Source organism: Dermacentor variabilis, chromosome 3 (assembly GCF_050947875.1).
Source record: "Dermacentor variabilis isolate Ectoservices chromosome 3, ASM5094787v1, whole genome shotgun sequence".
Classification (NCBI taxonomy): Eukaryota; Metazoa; Arthropoda; class Arachnida; order Ixodida; family Ixodidae; genus Dermacentor; species Dermacentor variabilis.
Window position 1 is genome coordinate 44,081,998 of NC_134570.1, and position 16,473 is coordinate 44,098,470.

General features: G+C 42.6%; 1 protein-coding gene across 1 annotated transcript in view; it reads left to right on the forward strand.

The window, feature by feature from the left end:
• The window catches only part of Fbxo42 (F-box protein 42), a 30,645-nt gene extending 22,609 nt beyond the window's left edge, over positions 1-8,036 (forward strand). The window contains exons 11-12 of the mRNA XM_075684873.1: positions 1,095-1,314; positions 6,168-8,036. Coding sequence (XP_075540988.1) covers positions 1,095-1,314; positions 6,168-6,263 — 316 coding nt within the window. The 3' untranslated portion in view covers positions 6,264-8,036. The remainder of the gene's footprint in view (positions 1-1,094; positions 1,315-6,167) is intronic.
• The last annotated feature ends 8,437 nt before the right edge of the window (positions 8,037-16,473 follow it).

Consider the following 16,473-nt stretch of genomic DNA (forward strand, 5'->3'; position numbering starts at 1 on the left):
CTGTCTGAGCGAGCGCTGTGGGCGGGCCAGGATCATTTTTGCAGGGGGGGGTGTCACCAACTTAACCGATAAGACGCGGTCACGGTAGGGAAGGCGGGTGGATGTAGCTGCGCTGCCGGGCTAAACCATTTTTGCGACGTGTCGGCGTGTTTCTCCGCCGCCGTGAGGTAGAGTCAACTTCTGGGGGCACTTTTGCGCCACTTGACATTCGATATATCGGGCGTCGCTGCTATTTTTGTTCGGTGTAAGCGTAATTTTTGTTATATATACTCATAGTAACTATACCATGTTCAATAATTGTTCGATATGCAGGATAATTCTTTGTAAATGGGTTCGATAGAGCCGGGTTTGACTGTATTGAGGGTTGTAAATGCATGGTGTTCTATGGACAAGAGGTTATGAAAAGGTGATTGCTTCGTTATATCGAGAATTTTTTTATATTGAAGTTCATTATATCGAGATTTAACTGTATACATTTGTCTCAAAGCACCCCTTTGGTTTACAAATGTGTTGCTAGTTTGTAAAATGCATAGCAGTTGCAGCTGACGGTTGCATTGTTTGGTACATGGGCACTTTTAGCTACACTGTTTTGAATAACACTGCACATACAGCCTTGCCCAAAGTGGTGTAATTTGTGTAGACAAAAGAAGTAAATTCAGAGCATGATGTTCTGCCTCTTTTTGATATCCATTGGCTAGTTTGAGCAGTGCCTAGACCAGTGGTTCTCAAACATATCGCTGCATAGATCCTCGCTTTTTTACTTTTTGATTGTAGTCTTAACACACTGATGTGGACTAATTGTGTACAAGTTTTTATGAACTATCACCTGTGCACTGAGTGGCATGCTCTTGTGTGTGAGGCAGGCGCATGTCTTCTTCAGTGTGTCCACTTCCATTTTCTTTACTTTATAGCCGCCCTTCTTCTTTTATTCTCTCATTTCAATCATTCTCCTCTTCCCCTTTATATATCCCGTTCTTCAGTTATCCTTTTTTCTATGTATTTTTCTTTCTAGAACAGGCAGCTGTGCCTCCCAGCTTGCTCGTCTCTCTGTGATTGTTTTAATGTACACAGACCCAATGATTGCTTTTTCACAGGGCATCGTCTGTGCCAGCACGGAGGCGGCCAACCGTGCCCGTGTGCCCCATGCGGCTGTACGTTCTGGATGTCAGTCAGGTGGCTCAGGAAGGCAAGGCATCGTGGCTGCCACTGCAGCCGCAAGTAGCTGCAACTAGCACCGCTTCCATGGTTGAAGAGGTGATCCTGTACTCGCTGGTGCTTGGACGTGGGGAGCTGATCCTTTTCGGTGGCATTCAGGTGAGCACGAACCTTCGTAGTAATGAACTAGGCCCTGTTACTGCGGCGGGTGAGGCCTTGGGAAGAGCAGGGAGAAGATGTCAGCTTATTGCCGGTTTAGCCCTTTCAACATGCATCACCTACACGCTGCATGATATGCAACACTTCTCTTGACCACTTGTGATACAGTAGACTTTTGTTAATTTGATGCGGGTTAATTCGATCCCGACGGAAGGTCCCTGTTGGCACCCATGCATCTTTATAGGCTGAAACTTTAGTTATTTCCAGCCAAAAATTGTCCTTCCCTGTATAATTTAACTTGACCAGCCAGCATACACTTGCATGACCCCTATAGTGACCTCTATAGTGACCCCTATAGTGACCCCAATAGCGGCCCCTCTTAGTGGCTCCCTTTGGTGGAAGCACATCTCGTTGAAGTGTAGGTAACAGTGAATTCATTGAACACACGTGATCTCCCGTCGAAAATGCCTGTGTTTAGCCTTCCCTATGAAGATTTTGAAGCAATAAGGAAAGCTCACAATGTCTGACTACCTTAATTATTCAATTATAATGTGCACCTTTTTTTCCAGTTTTTTGTTTTCAAGAAAATTGGTCTGGAAGTTGCCTGCGCAGTGCAATCGAATTAGAAACCAAAACCTTGTCCCTGGCATTTGTGCGCTTTACCGCATAACACAGCTGTATTGCGGCGAAGCTGACCTAAGAGAACTGGCTGCCATTGTACAGCACATCTCGTATTTGGACGATTCTGCCGTGCCACCAATTGTAACATGCAGTTATTCTACCGCCCAAATATCCCAAAAAATAACTTGGTGCCAATTCTAACGCGGGCATCAAGTAATGAAACCTGAGTCGACGTGTACCATGTTGTAACGATTTTGTGGAATATACAAAGACAACCAGACATGCGCACAGCTGAACCTTAGCGGCTAGTCGCTATTGGAGTCCGACGACACCTCCTTTTCACTGTCTGCCGACCACAGAAAGTCATCTTCTGTACCGTTTAATGCATTACAAATGCCACACTTGTTGAAGGCTTGCGAAACCATAGTCTGCGGGAGGGCATTGCACGCACCCTAAGCCCACCTTATGATGTGTCTGAGCGTCGCTTTCTTCAGACGACGCATTCGATGGCATTGTTGCTCGCCAGCTTGCATTGAGCTTTCTTTTAGTAAGAATTGGTTTCCTTTTTCATTTTGAGTAGAATTGGTTACGATTGTAATGCATGTGCAAATTTGAACGCACCTTCTGTTAAAAAAAGGTGCACGTTAGAATTGTGCAAATGCGGTATTAGACCCTTGCCCATTTTTCTTCCTAAAAGATCTGGTGAGCATTAGATTTCTTCTTTGTTTTCGGGCTTTAATGTCATTTATATGTTAGTTTTATACTTTGAACAGATAGAAAGTGGGCCCGCATTTGATTTGGGGGTGTGTTAGAACTGAACAAATACTGTGAAATGAATCAATGGTGTGTTTCGGTGTTTCATCTAGATATTGTTTAATTTGACCCACCGGATAATTTAATCAATTTTGTTGGTCCCTGTCAGGGTTGAAATAACGGAAGTCGACTGTGCCACTTACAGGGCTAGATATAGAACACATACACAAATAGATGGCACCCATACTGCAACTCCAGCGATGGCTTCCCCAGAGTAATGGAAGCCAGTCTGGAAGGCCATGCTCTTCTGTGCTAGCAACACCAAAGGTATTGCATGCGTAATGAGGAACGTGTGAATTGGACTGCAGAAAGTTGCATTTTTCTTTTTTTTATTTGTACTTTTCAGTTAAAAATAACAGCTAATTTCCCCTATCCTTTCCCTGGCTTGAAGCTTGATTGCCTGTTGGCTTTGTGGGGTTGTAACAAACAAAACAATCGAACCCCTTGGTTCCCATTATTCTTCTTCCTCTTGATGTCATTGTCATCTTTGAGGATAGTTTTCAACACTGGTTGAACAAGGTGTGTCTCAGGTCAATGTTTCGATGCGGAGGCTCATTTTCATCATCAGAAAAACAAGCTATCTGAGGCTGGTGCCTTTGTTCTGACAAGCAGACTCCTCATCATCAAGGCAACAATGTTCTTGCCCTGACATGGACAAGTCCCATTGTCGAAATATTGGATACATTGGACATCCTTTGCTAGACCACTGTTCGTCGCATCAAGTGATTTTCACCCGCCAGCCAAATATTCTGTATTGAACTACTCACTTAATAACTCTTGCATATCCTGTGAGACATGCTACAAATACATCAGTGTATCTTTAACACCAACTCTGTCCTGAAAGCTTCATATAGACAAAATTGGCCCACAGGCATCCTGCATACTTGGATACTTAAAGTGTACTTAAAGGATACTTAACCCTGTCAGGGTCGATTTTTCTTATTGCAGATTTAAATTCTTCAGAGGGACTTATTTCAAAAAAATTTACTGTAATTTTTCTAGGGTGACCGTAAAGTGAGAAAAATATATTTTGCGTTGGTATATATGTTCTGTTTATTCATGAATAAAAACAATAAAAAAAGGAAACAAACCTATAAGAATTAGAAATATTTCGCAAGTCTCAAATGTTCCTGCTCTTTCACTAATATTTACGTCCATAGTGTAATTGAACAGCGTAGGTGAGCGCACTCACGAAAACTGTGTGGTTGTGTGCCCATCAAAAAAGCAAAACATATGACAAACTTAGACTAATCTTCATCTTATCGCCAACCAGAGGCGATTAGTTTTCGCAAGTCTCATAAAAAAAGAAAGGAAACGCATGCACGGCGGCATCCTTCGTATGCGCACCCCTGTGAGCAAAAAACGAGTAACAGGCGATCGCCCTTTGAGTGATTAGTAATGAGAAAGCCATGAGTTTTACGAGCGCAAGAAGCCAAAACCGCACGCGGAGCAAAACCTAAACTAATTGCCGCCTGCCCGCCCGCCCGCGTGCCAATGTGCGAGTGGTAGTATATAGACACGCCAGAGCAAACAAAACCATGCAACGAAAACCGAGAGAGGTAGGCGAGAGAGAAAAATTCCTTGTATTCTTGCATAGTGGCAGCATGTGCCAGGAAAGAAAAAGTTTGGAAATTAGCGCGCTTTTTAAATGTACAGATGGTGCTGTAGATATACGGCATCGACCATTTTGTACTCATTTGCGGTGCCGTATTTACTTCATTGACCCTGAAAGGGTTAAAGGATACTTCACAGAGTCCCTTCTTCTACTTCTAAACTTGCCTACCAAACATTTATTTGTTCTAGCTTGGAATATGCTTTGCCAATCTGGATGGTCACTCCATCAACACTATTTAATCCACTCACTTGAATCGTTCAAAACCATGCTGTGTGTTCCAATGCCAAAAACTACAACTGCCAGTCCAGTATTTTTAATATCAAGTATTTTCTTTCATTTCGTTCCTCGGATTCGTGCAGAAAGATTACCTTTCATTGCTACTTCGTAGGATAATGTTACCCTTTCCCAGCCACTTCATACTTTGTGTCGTCTGCATAGTTGCCAATCGCCAATGTTTCAGATGCACTTTCGGATGCACAAAAGTGTTTAATTCATCAGCACTCCCACGTGTCATTGAACTGTGTAGTGGTCTTCCTGTTGACACTGTCAACATCTGCGACCCGGTAAAATTTCAATCAGAGGTGACTGCTATATTTCCATGATTCTTTTCTCAACTTGCTTACTTTATGCTAGTCCTTGCTAACTATTCTATAACTGTTGTTTTCTGCATTTTCTCGATGATACAATGTTAGCCATGCCTAGTTCGTTTTGTATAAGGACTACTGCTTCTCCTTTAATCATACCTTGTTTTCCCCCGCATATAATGCTCCAATTAAAGCCTGTGAGGCCCATGAATAAATAAATAAGTCTTTACCTCCCTGTCATTCCCTTTCTTGTATGAAAAATGTGTGTGGCACACAACGCTCAAAGGAGTACTGACACGAAAATTTAGTGTCCCGCTTTTTCTTGCTTCTTTAGGTAGCTATTGTCGGTTCCAAAGTTGCAGTCCAAGATGTCTATTTTCTCAAGCGTGCCAAATATGAATAATTGCAACACCTTTTTTACGACCCGTACAAAACTTGTGTCAAGCCCAGCGTGGCTTCGAATGGGAAAATGACTTCTTATGTCGGCAAAATCGGAGATGGCCGGGTGCGGTAGTTGAAGGGTACACAATGACTGTCGGCGAAAGCTGCCAAACAGCCCTTCCAGTTGCTCACTTCTCTTGGAAACACAGGACGACCCTCTGCCCCTTCTTGTCCAGTTGAGTACTGAATGGACTCGCCTTTAGGCAACACGACCACAGTTTATATGCACACATCAGTGATATCTGTTGCCACGAGACTAACACAACAGCTTTCGGTAATGTTTTAAGTAATTTTTTTTCACATCCGAAGCCATGTTGCTTCTTGAAGAAGTGAGTCTCCATAATGGCTCAAGGACTGGGTCGAGGACTATCCAATAAAGTAATAAAGACAACACAAAAAGGTTCTGTCAGTACTCCTTTAGGTGTTTCACTGTTTGTTCCCATTCATTGTTCAGCTGGGCTGGCAAACCTGGGTACTGTAGCAAAAGCTAAAGAATTGCCTAAAGTTCAAAAGTACTCCTCAAAATGGTGAGCTATACAGAAAGGTTATTGACGAGAGTAGTTGTTACTGCATAACTAAATTATGAAAGCAAGTTGCAGAGTTTTTGACAGTGATATGTGTAAGTTGTGTGCATCATTGAATGTCTTGCCAGACCTGCTTAAATGTTCGATTCTTCTACAGAATGGTTTCATTCATACTGCGTTGAAAAAAAAAAATGCAGTGAACATAGTTAAATTGAATATACATTATACATACTTTGCTTGCTTGAACATCCACAGAAGGACCTCGTCAACAGGCAGGAGGACACCGATGGCACTTCTGAGGTCGTCTCAAGCTCTCTGCATTTCATCACATCCAAGAGGGACGTCATATGAGCACTTCATGCGCGCCGCCTGCCGAAGTGGCTCAAATGTTGCCTGGTTTCTTGGATGGCTTGCACGTGCACTTTTGTTGTTGGAGTTGCTGTAATGTTCCTCTTGTCCTGGTCATCGTCCCACCACGCACCGTGCTGTGCAAGTTCACAGTTTTCTGTTTCCAGTGAACGCCCGCAGCGCTCTGCATTTCACAGAGCGAGCCGAAAAGCAGATGTGATGTTTTTGTTGTTCCACGTGCACTGTCGATATGTTTTGCAGTTTCTAGCCTCTATTTGGCCAGTTGCAGAACTCTGCTTGCTATGTCAAGCAAAAATGAGAGCAACTATCCTAGTTGTGAAGACACTTCCGCATGTGTGCTGAGGAAGCTTTTTGCAGACTTGTCAGGCTTCGAAATATTTTTAAGGAAGTGTTCATAGCAGGAAGAAATTTTTCCAGATAGCGTGAGAGCGAGGTGCATGAAAGAAAGACAGAAGTTGATTTGTAATTTTGCTTGAAATTTCATTTTTTGCATTTTTTTTTCAGCTTTTCAATGCAGAATATTTTTTTTTAAATACTAACTAACCAATGCAGCTAACAGAAAGTAGAATGTTTCTGTATATACGATTGTGTGTAAAATTTGGAGAGGAGTCAAAATAACCAATGCCACAATTTGGGCTACTTAGTTGGCCTTAATATGTAGCTGAGCAGCTCGAAAAAAACACCAGAGATATGTAGGACAGCACATAGTGCACATAACGTTGCGTGCTGTCGTGCTATGTAAATGTCTTTTTTATGCGCCTATGGTTCGCATTGTGCATAATGTTGATGACTCTTACATGTTCGACGTTCAACCACAGTTTAGTAATCCGATACGCACAATGTTGTAATGTATGTTGCCCTAAATAGCTTGTGCAGGTGGGAGCCTGCAATCAAGGCAGCTGCAGATGAGTGAAATGCCATTGTAAAGCTTCTGAGTGGATTTCTAGCTTGAACGCTAAAGCCTTCAATTGAGTTCTTTGCTCATTGAACACAGATTTCAGGGTGTCTATAACATGGGCTACTGTGTGTTGCCACATTGTTCTTCTACGTAAGCACACTTACTAGGTGCTCTCATTGCAGTTTTTCACGGATCCTTCACATTATGATGGTTGTACAGTGCATTCTCAGCTTTGAACATCTGATTTATATTTATGTGAAATTACCTTCTACACTGCATCTTTGTTCTCGTTCTTGTTCAAAACTGGCTGGTATTATTCGTTAGCCTGTTATTCAGAATTCTGGTTAACTCCCTGTCACTTGCCATTTTGGGTGATGAAAAAAAGAAACGCTGCGTTTAATGCTACAGTTACACAAATACAGTCAAACCTCGATGTAACAAAGTTCAGTGTAATGAAATTGTTGACGTAACAAATAATTTTGATTTTCTTAACTTGTATGTATATTAGCTTGTATACCATGTATATTTAGCTTCAGTATAAAAAAGTAAGTTTATCCACAATTTCACTGTAACAAAGATTTCCTGTTGTTGTGAAGGGATACTGAAGCGCTAAATGGAGACTGCCGCAGACATGATTGGAGTCGGGTTTACCGAAAGTCTGCTGTTACAAAACAAAGTCCTCAGACATCGCTGCATACTTTAAGCTGAGCAGTGAAAAAAAAAAAAAAAGAGAGCCCTACTGGGGTGTTTGCATGAAAAATGGATGGAGTGTTTCAGTCAGTAGACCCTGGTTATAGTTTAGGTGGCATGGGAGTAATAAAAGCTCACTACACAAATGTGTACAGTATATGTATACATATGAAGTGCCGAATTCATTTGTGATGCATGCACATTCAGGGTGGCGTGCACCGGCAGGTGTTGCCTACAGAAAGCAATGTACTTACATTGTACATATACTCGCTTTCAGTGTGTGTGTACGCTGGGGAAAATGCTACAGGGCAAGCTGTGGGGCACCTGAACAAGAATTTTGTATTGATGCTCAGCTTCCCTCAAACATTCAGCCGTAGAAACAGAAGAGACTGATACACCTCTGTGCACTGCAACATGAAGTGAATCTTGTACATGGGCTTGGCACAAAAACTACCGAGGTTTTCATGAAACACAAACAGAGTGTTGCAGCCATAAACACGTACATACATTTCAACTGGCATGGGAACGAGCTATGGAAAGAAGAATGATCGGTGTAACGCTAAGGGATAAGAAAAGAGCAGATTGGGTGAGGGAACAAACGCGAGGTAATGATAACTTAGTTGAAATCAAGAAAAAGAAATGGGGGCATGGGCAGGACATGTAATGGGGAGGGAAGATAACCGATGGTCATTAAGGGTTACGGACTGGATTCCAAGGGAAGGGAAGCGTAGCAGAGGGCAGCAGAAAGTTAGGTGGGCGGATGAGGTTAAGAAGTTTGCAGGGACAACATGGCCACAATTAGTACATGACTGGGGTAGTTGGAGAAGTATGGCAGAGGCCTATGCCCTGCAGTGGGCATAACCAGGCTGATGATGATGATGATGATGATCCATAAAAGCTTTCAGCACAATGAAGCACAGAAGGCGTTAGTGTGTGGTGCGTAGCAGCAACTACTGTCTACAAAAAGTGATGCAGTTGGAAAATGCGACTGGACAAGCTACAAGGGGTTAGGAAATGAATATTATTATGGTGCCAAAGCTTAAATCAATGAGCTTCTTGTCAACAGAATGTCAAGTGCAAAAACGATTGCATAAGGCGTCGTGTTGATACTGTGTGGAGGTAACCCAGTGTGTGCTGTGTGGCGTTGGCTGACGATGTGTGCATCTTAAGAAGGGGTGTGCAGCCCATTCACGAATAATTTACGGAATTTTTTCTCGAATACTATCGATGCAAAACATTATGTGCCCCATTATGCGAAAATCCGTCGTAGTCAGTGGCACGACCGAATAATTGTACTAAGAATGTCCGACAGAGCAAAGAGCAAAAACGTCAAAAAATGCTTGGATTGATGTCACATTTCTCAGGGAGGTTCCTGTCAACAAAGTAAATTAATGGCTTTGAAAAAAAAATTTGGTGCGTTTTGGTCTTGGTGGGAATCGAACACGGGCCTGCGGGGTGTGAGATGAGCACGCTTCCCTGACGCCACGGCGGCTCCACGGTTCCGCTTGACTTAAGGTGCACTTAGTGCATGCGTTATTGCACATGCCATGTCGCAGCCATGAGTGTATAAAGTGAAAAGCGTTAATCTCCATTTGAAGGCTGCCTGAACAGTCCTTCGAGTTATGAAGTCCTCGTGGGCAAGCGAGCATGTTGAGACGCACTTTGTTTGGGCCTTACCGAGGTGAAGTTACAACGCAGACGAGAGCTTGCATGGGCAAGGAGTGCTCAGGAAAAAGCATTTCACCAAAGCGACAATCACCCCTTCAGTCATGAATTATGATATTATCCAGGGAAACATTTATTAAAACTTGCAGGCACGTGTTGATGTTTTAAGTGTCCAGAGTGTGAAGAAAAAAAATTCACCTCTCTAGGACAGTTATGCAAATTCTTTCACGTCCTCATATGGAGACATCGTGACTCAATACTAGCTTTTTTTTTTCCGCAAGTACGCTTTGGCAGTTTACAGGAAGGAGGGAAATAATTTATGCAATTGCAACTTGCAATTTATGCAAGTTGTGCAAGTGTTGCAGCAACGAGTTCACAGGTTGTGATATTGGAGGAAACAGTCCTAATAAGCTGCACTGTACAAGAAAACATTGTATTTTCGGCAGCAGACTATGGTTTTTGTCGCACACTTCTTGTACTTGCCCCGCTGCTGAAATGGCGACTGGACTTGCTGAAACCAGTGGTCCTTTGCAACATACCTTACGTTTAGAGCAAGAATGGTGACGAGTTTTTTGAGGAAGTACACTAAAAAAGAAAATGTTAAATTGCAGCGCACGCAGAATTCTCAAGTACAAAAACGAACAGCCCGGGCTGGTTCTGCAGGTTTGCTTTGCCCAAATAAAAATTGGAGGACGCTTAAGCTTCGCCTTCAAGAGTGGAACGCGACAGCGTTCCCGTCGACCCGCCAAGGGGTGTAAGACAATGGGCTACGGCGCAGCGACTACGCGCCCCGCATCGGACGCGGTGAGCGTCGAGCAACGCAGCGTTCGGCGCGACAACGAAATGTGCGCCTGAGCAAGCGACGCACGCCTGAGCCTTAGAAACAGCTCGTTTCTAAGGCAACACCGCGTTCACTAGAGGCGCTTTTGTACCGCTTTGAAGCATCGAACTCGTGGCTCAGTGGTAACGTCTCCGTCTCACACTCCGGAGACCCTGGTTCGATTCCCACCCAGCCCATCTTGGAAGTTGCTTTTTATTTATCAAGTGCCTGCCGTGATTTATCGCTCATGGTCAACGCCGCGGACGCCGACGCCGACGACACCGGCTTTTCTGCGACACGAGCTCCTTAACGCTATCGCGTTAAAATTCTATTGATCTGGCATTAAACTAGGAGTCACTGATGGCCAGACAACCACTCGAGGTGCGCGAAATAATTGCCAGACCAACGTAATTTGCTCTATGGTCCAAAAACTAGAGTGTCTAGCACCTTCACAATTAAACTGTGTTTATGGCAATCTTCATTCTACATTTAAATATTTCTGCCACTCGAAAATGAAAAGAATGCTCAAAAGACAATTTAATTCTTTGACAGTGAACTAGATGGCGCAACAAGTTCATGAAAGCATTGGTAGTTTATATTTTTTCATGATGCGTATGGGTCACCAGCTTGATAAAGAAAGAATGAGTAAGTCATGGTGTCTCCATATGGAGACACAGATCAAAACGGGATCAAACCTAATCAGTAACGGAACGCTAAGTATTGAGTAACTGTTATTCATATATCGTAGCTATTTCTTTACATAAAACGGGTTTTAGCTGTTCTGAATGAATGGGGCTGCGGTAAAAGAGAAATCTTGACAGCGACTCGCAGGAGCTCCCGTAAATTGTGGAGGCATCCACTTTGACACATTTTTATCTTCAGTAGGGTTTCGCTGCTTCATATCAGATGGTGCTCAATACATTTATTTGTGAACAGTAAAACAGCGCTAAACAACAGGACGAGGACACTGACACAAGCACCAGCGCTGACTAACAACCAAGTGTCTGTTTACTGTTTTTACTGTTCTAACCAAGTGTCTGTCAACTGTTTTACTGCTCGTAATCATGAACCAACCAGCCCAAATGCGTACTCTTCTACATTTATTTGTGTCTTGAATATTAGTCGCACCAGTGTGCAGCATTTTGATGAAAAAGGCAATGAAGAAAGTTGCGTCTCGTTGTGGAGACATCGTGACTGAAAGAGACAATGCTTTCGCACTTGCACACATAAGCAGTATTAGGTGCCTCTGCCAAATATTTACGTTCGAATTTAGGGGCGACACCCTTACACAAAAATATACTCTATTTTTGTGTAAATAAATTTCGATGTTACAAAATACTGTGCCATTTTTAAAGAGAAGCTTTCTTTGCCTCTTCTCCATGCTTTGTGACTACTGGCTGCTATCTTACTCAGTAGACACAAGCTCATTGCTAACTGCCACACTACCCACTAGGTCACTACCCACTAGACTTGCCTCTATGTGATGCTAATACCCCATAGATGGCACTACTGTGTCGTCGTGGCTTCCTACTTTCCTCCTTTTGCCTCTTGTTCCGCTATGCTTTGCTGTCTTGCCAAGTATACTCAAGTCTACCACCCACTCTGCTAGTCATGCCTCTGTGTGATGTTATGGTCCCATAGATGGCACCACAATGCTTTCGAGACTTCCCACTCTTCTTCCTTTCCTTTACCCCCAACTTTGCAGGTGATGGCTGTCTTGCCAAGTAGGTACAAGCACACTACTGTACTACCCATTAGTCTTGCCTCTTTGGTGCACTAGGACTCTGCAGATGGTGCCACAATGCTGTCACGGCTAGAGTCCCTGTATAGGCTCCCTTTAGTGAGCCAGAGTTACGGCACTGTTATTAGTGCGCCGCTATTTGCCGAGCGCCATTACGTGGTCAAAATGGGCTCCACTGCATTGCGGAGAAGCCAACACTTTGCGAGTCACACCAACACTCCACAGGAACCGGTAAAATCGGAATAATAACAGCGGCACTTCTATTATTCTTGTTACATGTTCCTCGATGGTGCTGGCTGAAAGACATGTGTTTGTAGGTGTTTTCTTGGCATAAATTTAGGAATCAGTCAATGTTACATTACACACAGACAGCTCTTACAGTAGGAAACGGTTATATAAAAAAAAATCCTTTTCTTTTTTTTCTGTCTAAGCATGGTGCTGCAGAAGTTGCATGATTCAACGTACACATGAAAACTTTATTTGTACAAGAAGCATAACACATGCAGCGTTAGTCAGTGCATGTGTCTGCTACATATGAGACCCATAAGGTTCAATATGAGGGTCAATGCAAACAACATACGAGTGGATTCGATTTCTCGCATCATTCACCTGGGTCATATTTAGCTTCCTTACCTTGCATGCAAGGAATGTTGGACGCAACAGCGCTGTTGCTTAAGTATGCACATTCGCGTCTTTCTACTGTTGTGAGCCGTGATCACATGCATGCCTAATAAAAATTAGAGCTAATCTATGAAAGCTTAGCATTATATTTGACGCTTTGCATAGAAATCGGCAAGGCTCATGACGTTACCACCAGGCACTGGCGTATATGTTCATCACACGCTACGTTTTCAGTAATTAGATGAAAAGGTACACCAGCGTAAAATCTAGACTCATAATGATGAGGTAAGCGATAAACTTGTACTTGCAAAAAATAAAAAAAGAAACAAACAAAGCATTGCTGGCATGTATGTGCGCGTGCGGCTCGAACACGTATGAGGAGTTGCTTTACCACATAACTTTGGAGCCCAAGTTGGCGCACCATGGTGCAACTCTGGCTCCGTAAAGGGAGCCTACGCAGTAACTCTAGTAACGGCTGGGGTGCTTCAATAGTCTCTTTCAATTTCTTACGGCATGGTGCATCGCACTCTGCCTTCACATCAAGGGTGATAAACACCGAGGCATGCAGTGAACATTTAATCCAAAAATTTGAAATGGAGCAGCGTTATTATGCAGGAGAATATGGTTTTGAACACGAGCGTACGTTTTTGCATAAACGAGAAGTGGTTCAGCATCGACACACAGTGTTGAGACAGCAGTATAAGTGGACTGTGTCGTTTAGATTTGCAAGCGAGTACCTTGAGAAACACTTCGCACAGGATATGTTAATTTCGGTGTGAATTGGATGCGGTACATTCTAATTTCAAGCAGCCATACCTGCAGTGTTGGAGTACCTTTCATTTATGCTGAGTGAGATGTTTCCCAGTGGAAACATATCCAACTTCGTTGCGTGCTCTGTACTTGCAAATTGTCCCTAAACAAGAACAGTGTTCCTTTGGAAACGACAATGAAAGCTTTGATCACTCGAATTCCCACAATGTGTGGGATCCACATCATTATCTTTATGACTTATTACTTTGTTATATTGAGGTTTAACTGTATTACAAGCGACAGTAAAGGCATACCTAAGTAAGTAACAAAAGAATGTGTAACAGTGTATTAACAACAATTATGTCTGACATTCAGCGACATGTCACATTAAAGGAGCCCTGAAACACTTTTGAACATAGTAAGAAAGCATTGCCAATGTGTTAATGAGGCTCCTGTGAGCATGCGAGTCAAATATTATTACACTGCATGCAGCAAGGAATTTACAATCTCGTCAAAAGCAGTGAAAAATCGCTTGCTCTTCCTTCCGCAATGTCGTTGTGCAGCATCATTGCAAGCAGCTGGGCCCATAACAGCTAGACTGATCTTGTGACCGCGAGAACATTCTCAGTAATACACTTATTGCTCAGTTGAGTTAAATTAAAAATACATCTGTCTGCAATCTCAAGAAGAAAGAAAAACCATTTCATATTTGCACTGTCGGTCTAAACACGACACTTGCGTGTTGGTGCATCTGCTGCGAGTGTAGCTTAGATACAGCGGCCACCACAGGGTGCCACCGCAAGCTGTCACGCGTTCAACCTTTGGGAGGGGCTAGCAGAGCATTACTCCTGATTTCAGCGTGCCAGTGGAAATGAAATGAGACGGTAAGCCGCCGATCAGTCAGAAAACTATGTCTAACTTCGTTTGTGCTTCAAGGATGTGCAAAATTTTTGAGGCAGGAGATCTGTGGGCCGACCTAATTTAATAGTGATGTCATTCTATGATTATAAAAGTGTTTCAGGGCCCCTTCATATGCACGTATATGTTGAGAGTGAAAGTGAAAATTTGCACTATCATTGGGTTTTGAAATAGCAGCTAGCAGCTTATTTTACACCTTTGTTGTTTTGATCCGATGTTGCCTTGATTTTTTGGAAAGATTAACAGAACGAATCTGTTTGGGACATAGCTGTGCTGGATTACTGTGTTGTACTAATTTGTTTGCGTGTTCTGCTTTCCTAGAACTTGCTGTTGGTGTTGAATATTTATTTTTTTGTTGCAGCCATAGAAGAATAGTAGGTTTTAGTGATTTTGGTTATGCTTTTGAACATAATTTCGGGCTTATTTTAAGTGAAATCCAGCTATTTGCATTCTTGTACAAATTAGTGTGATAGTGAAATGGCTGCAGCACTAAGCTTGGCCTCATCACAAACAAAAGTGACAGGCTTGTAAAAGGAATGTCTTCCACGCTTATTACCAGGCCATGGTTTAAAATATTGCCAAGCACAGCATTGGTCATTTGGGTGCTGTTAGTTACTTGCTTATTTTCTAAGGCTATCTCAAACATTGCTGGAGTTCCTTCTTTGAATATTTTCCATTTCAGCTGGCCATGGGCTATGCTCTCTTAATGTAATAGCATTCATGATGGCTAGGTCTCTTGATGAGTTGTTCCTGTCAGACATCTGTAACTGAGCTGAGGCCACCAGCATTACGCAACTGAATCGTTGTGCAAAAATAGTTAGCACAGTCTCTAATTAGTACCTCGAGGCATACTGATAAGGCTCGTTGGGTGCAGCTGCTGTGTTCACCCGTTTATTTTGATTGTTGAAGCAAATATAGATTTTTTTTTTACGTGCCACTTGTGCTGTTCTCGGTATTGCATGCCCGGTTTGCATTTACGTCATAAATTTAAAAAAATTGTTGAAAATCATTGAATTAAATGTAGATATGCCACAGCATTAAGCTGATTGCTCTTCAATTCACACAAAAATAAAAAACCAATATTGCATATCTGTAGACTGCGTACTGCATCTGTGGAGACATCGAAAGCAAACACGATTGATGTATTATACAATGCGCTGAAATACACCATTTTTTCTGTAGAACTTTTGTAAAACACTCATAAACACTGTAACAATTTCATGTGATCTGATAATTAGTACATCAAATTTGTCCACTTCAGCTGCTCTTCTAAGTGCAGGTTACGGAGCTGCGATATCTGTTTTTAGTGTACAGTTAACAATTCGTAAACTCGGCGGTTCAGCTTTCTTTAACTCACTGACTTTTGGCGATTCTTGTATGAACTAAGATGTACTAAATTAAAATTCTGCTTCATGCAGTCAATAAGATGTAGCTTTTTCTCTTATTTGCAGCAAATTTCATTCAGATCGGTGCGGTGTCTATTAAGAGCATTTTTGCGATTCACACGTACCTGAATAGGGTAATCAGAATTGGCCCCGAGCTAAAGCCTCCTCGTAACAGCCTGTGATGCTAGCACCTCGAGTTCAGTTACAGTTGTTCCCAGAACTTTATAAATAGTGGTGCTTGTTGTTGGTCTTTACTACAATATGAGTTGGTGGCTGCCAGCCAGGATGTTTTTCCTTCATTGCTTTCACTGAGATTCACTTCCAGTGTGAGGTTGAGTTGATTGAAGTGATGAAATAATAGTGCTTTTCGGTATTTTACTTGAGAGGTGACATTGCAAGCCTGTGGAAGTTTAGCAACATAGAATGAGCAAATAAGTGCTGTGGAAATGTGCGAAACGAAGTAAGCTATGTGAAAGTGAATAATTGTCATTCACTCAAAAGTACTAGCTTGATGCTACAAGGCAAACCCAAACGGCCTCCTCTCAGAAGGCTACCCAGTTCAAGAAAAATTCATGCTGGTGTGGGGATCGAATGGAGTGCTGCTGCCTTAACTTTAGTAGTCATCGTGCCAGTAATGCTAACCAAGAAGCTTCAGCCAATAGAGCGAGAGCTAATTAATTGACAACTTCCAAGTGCAAGAACAT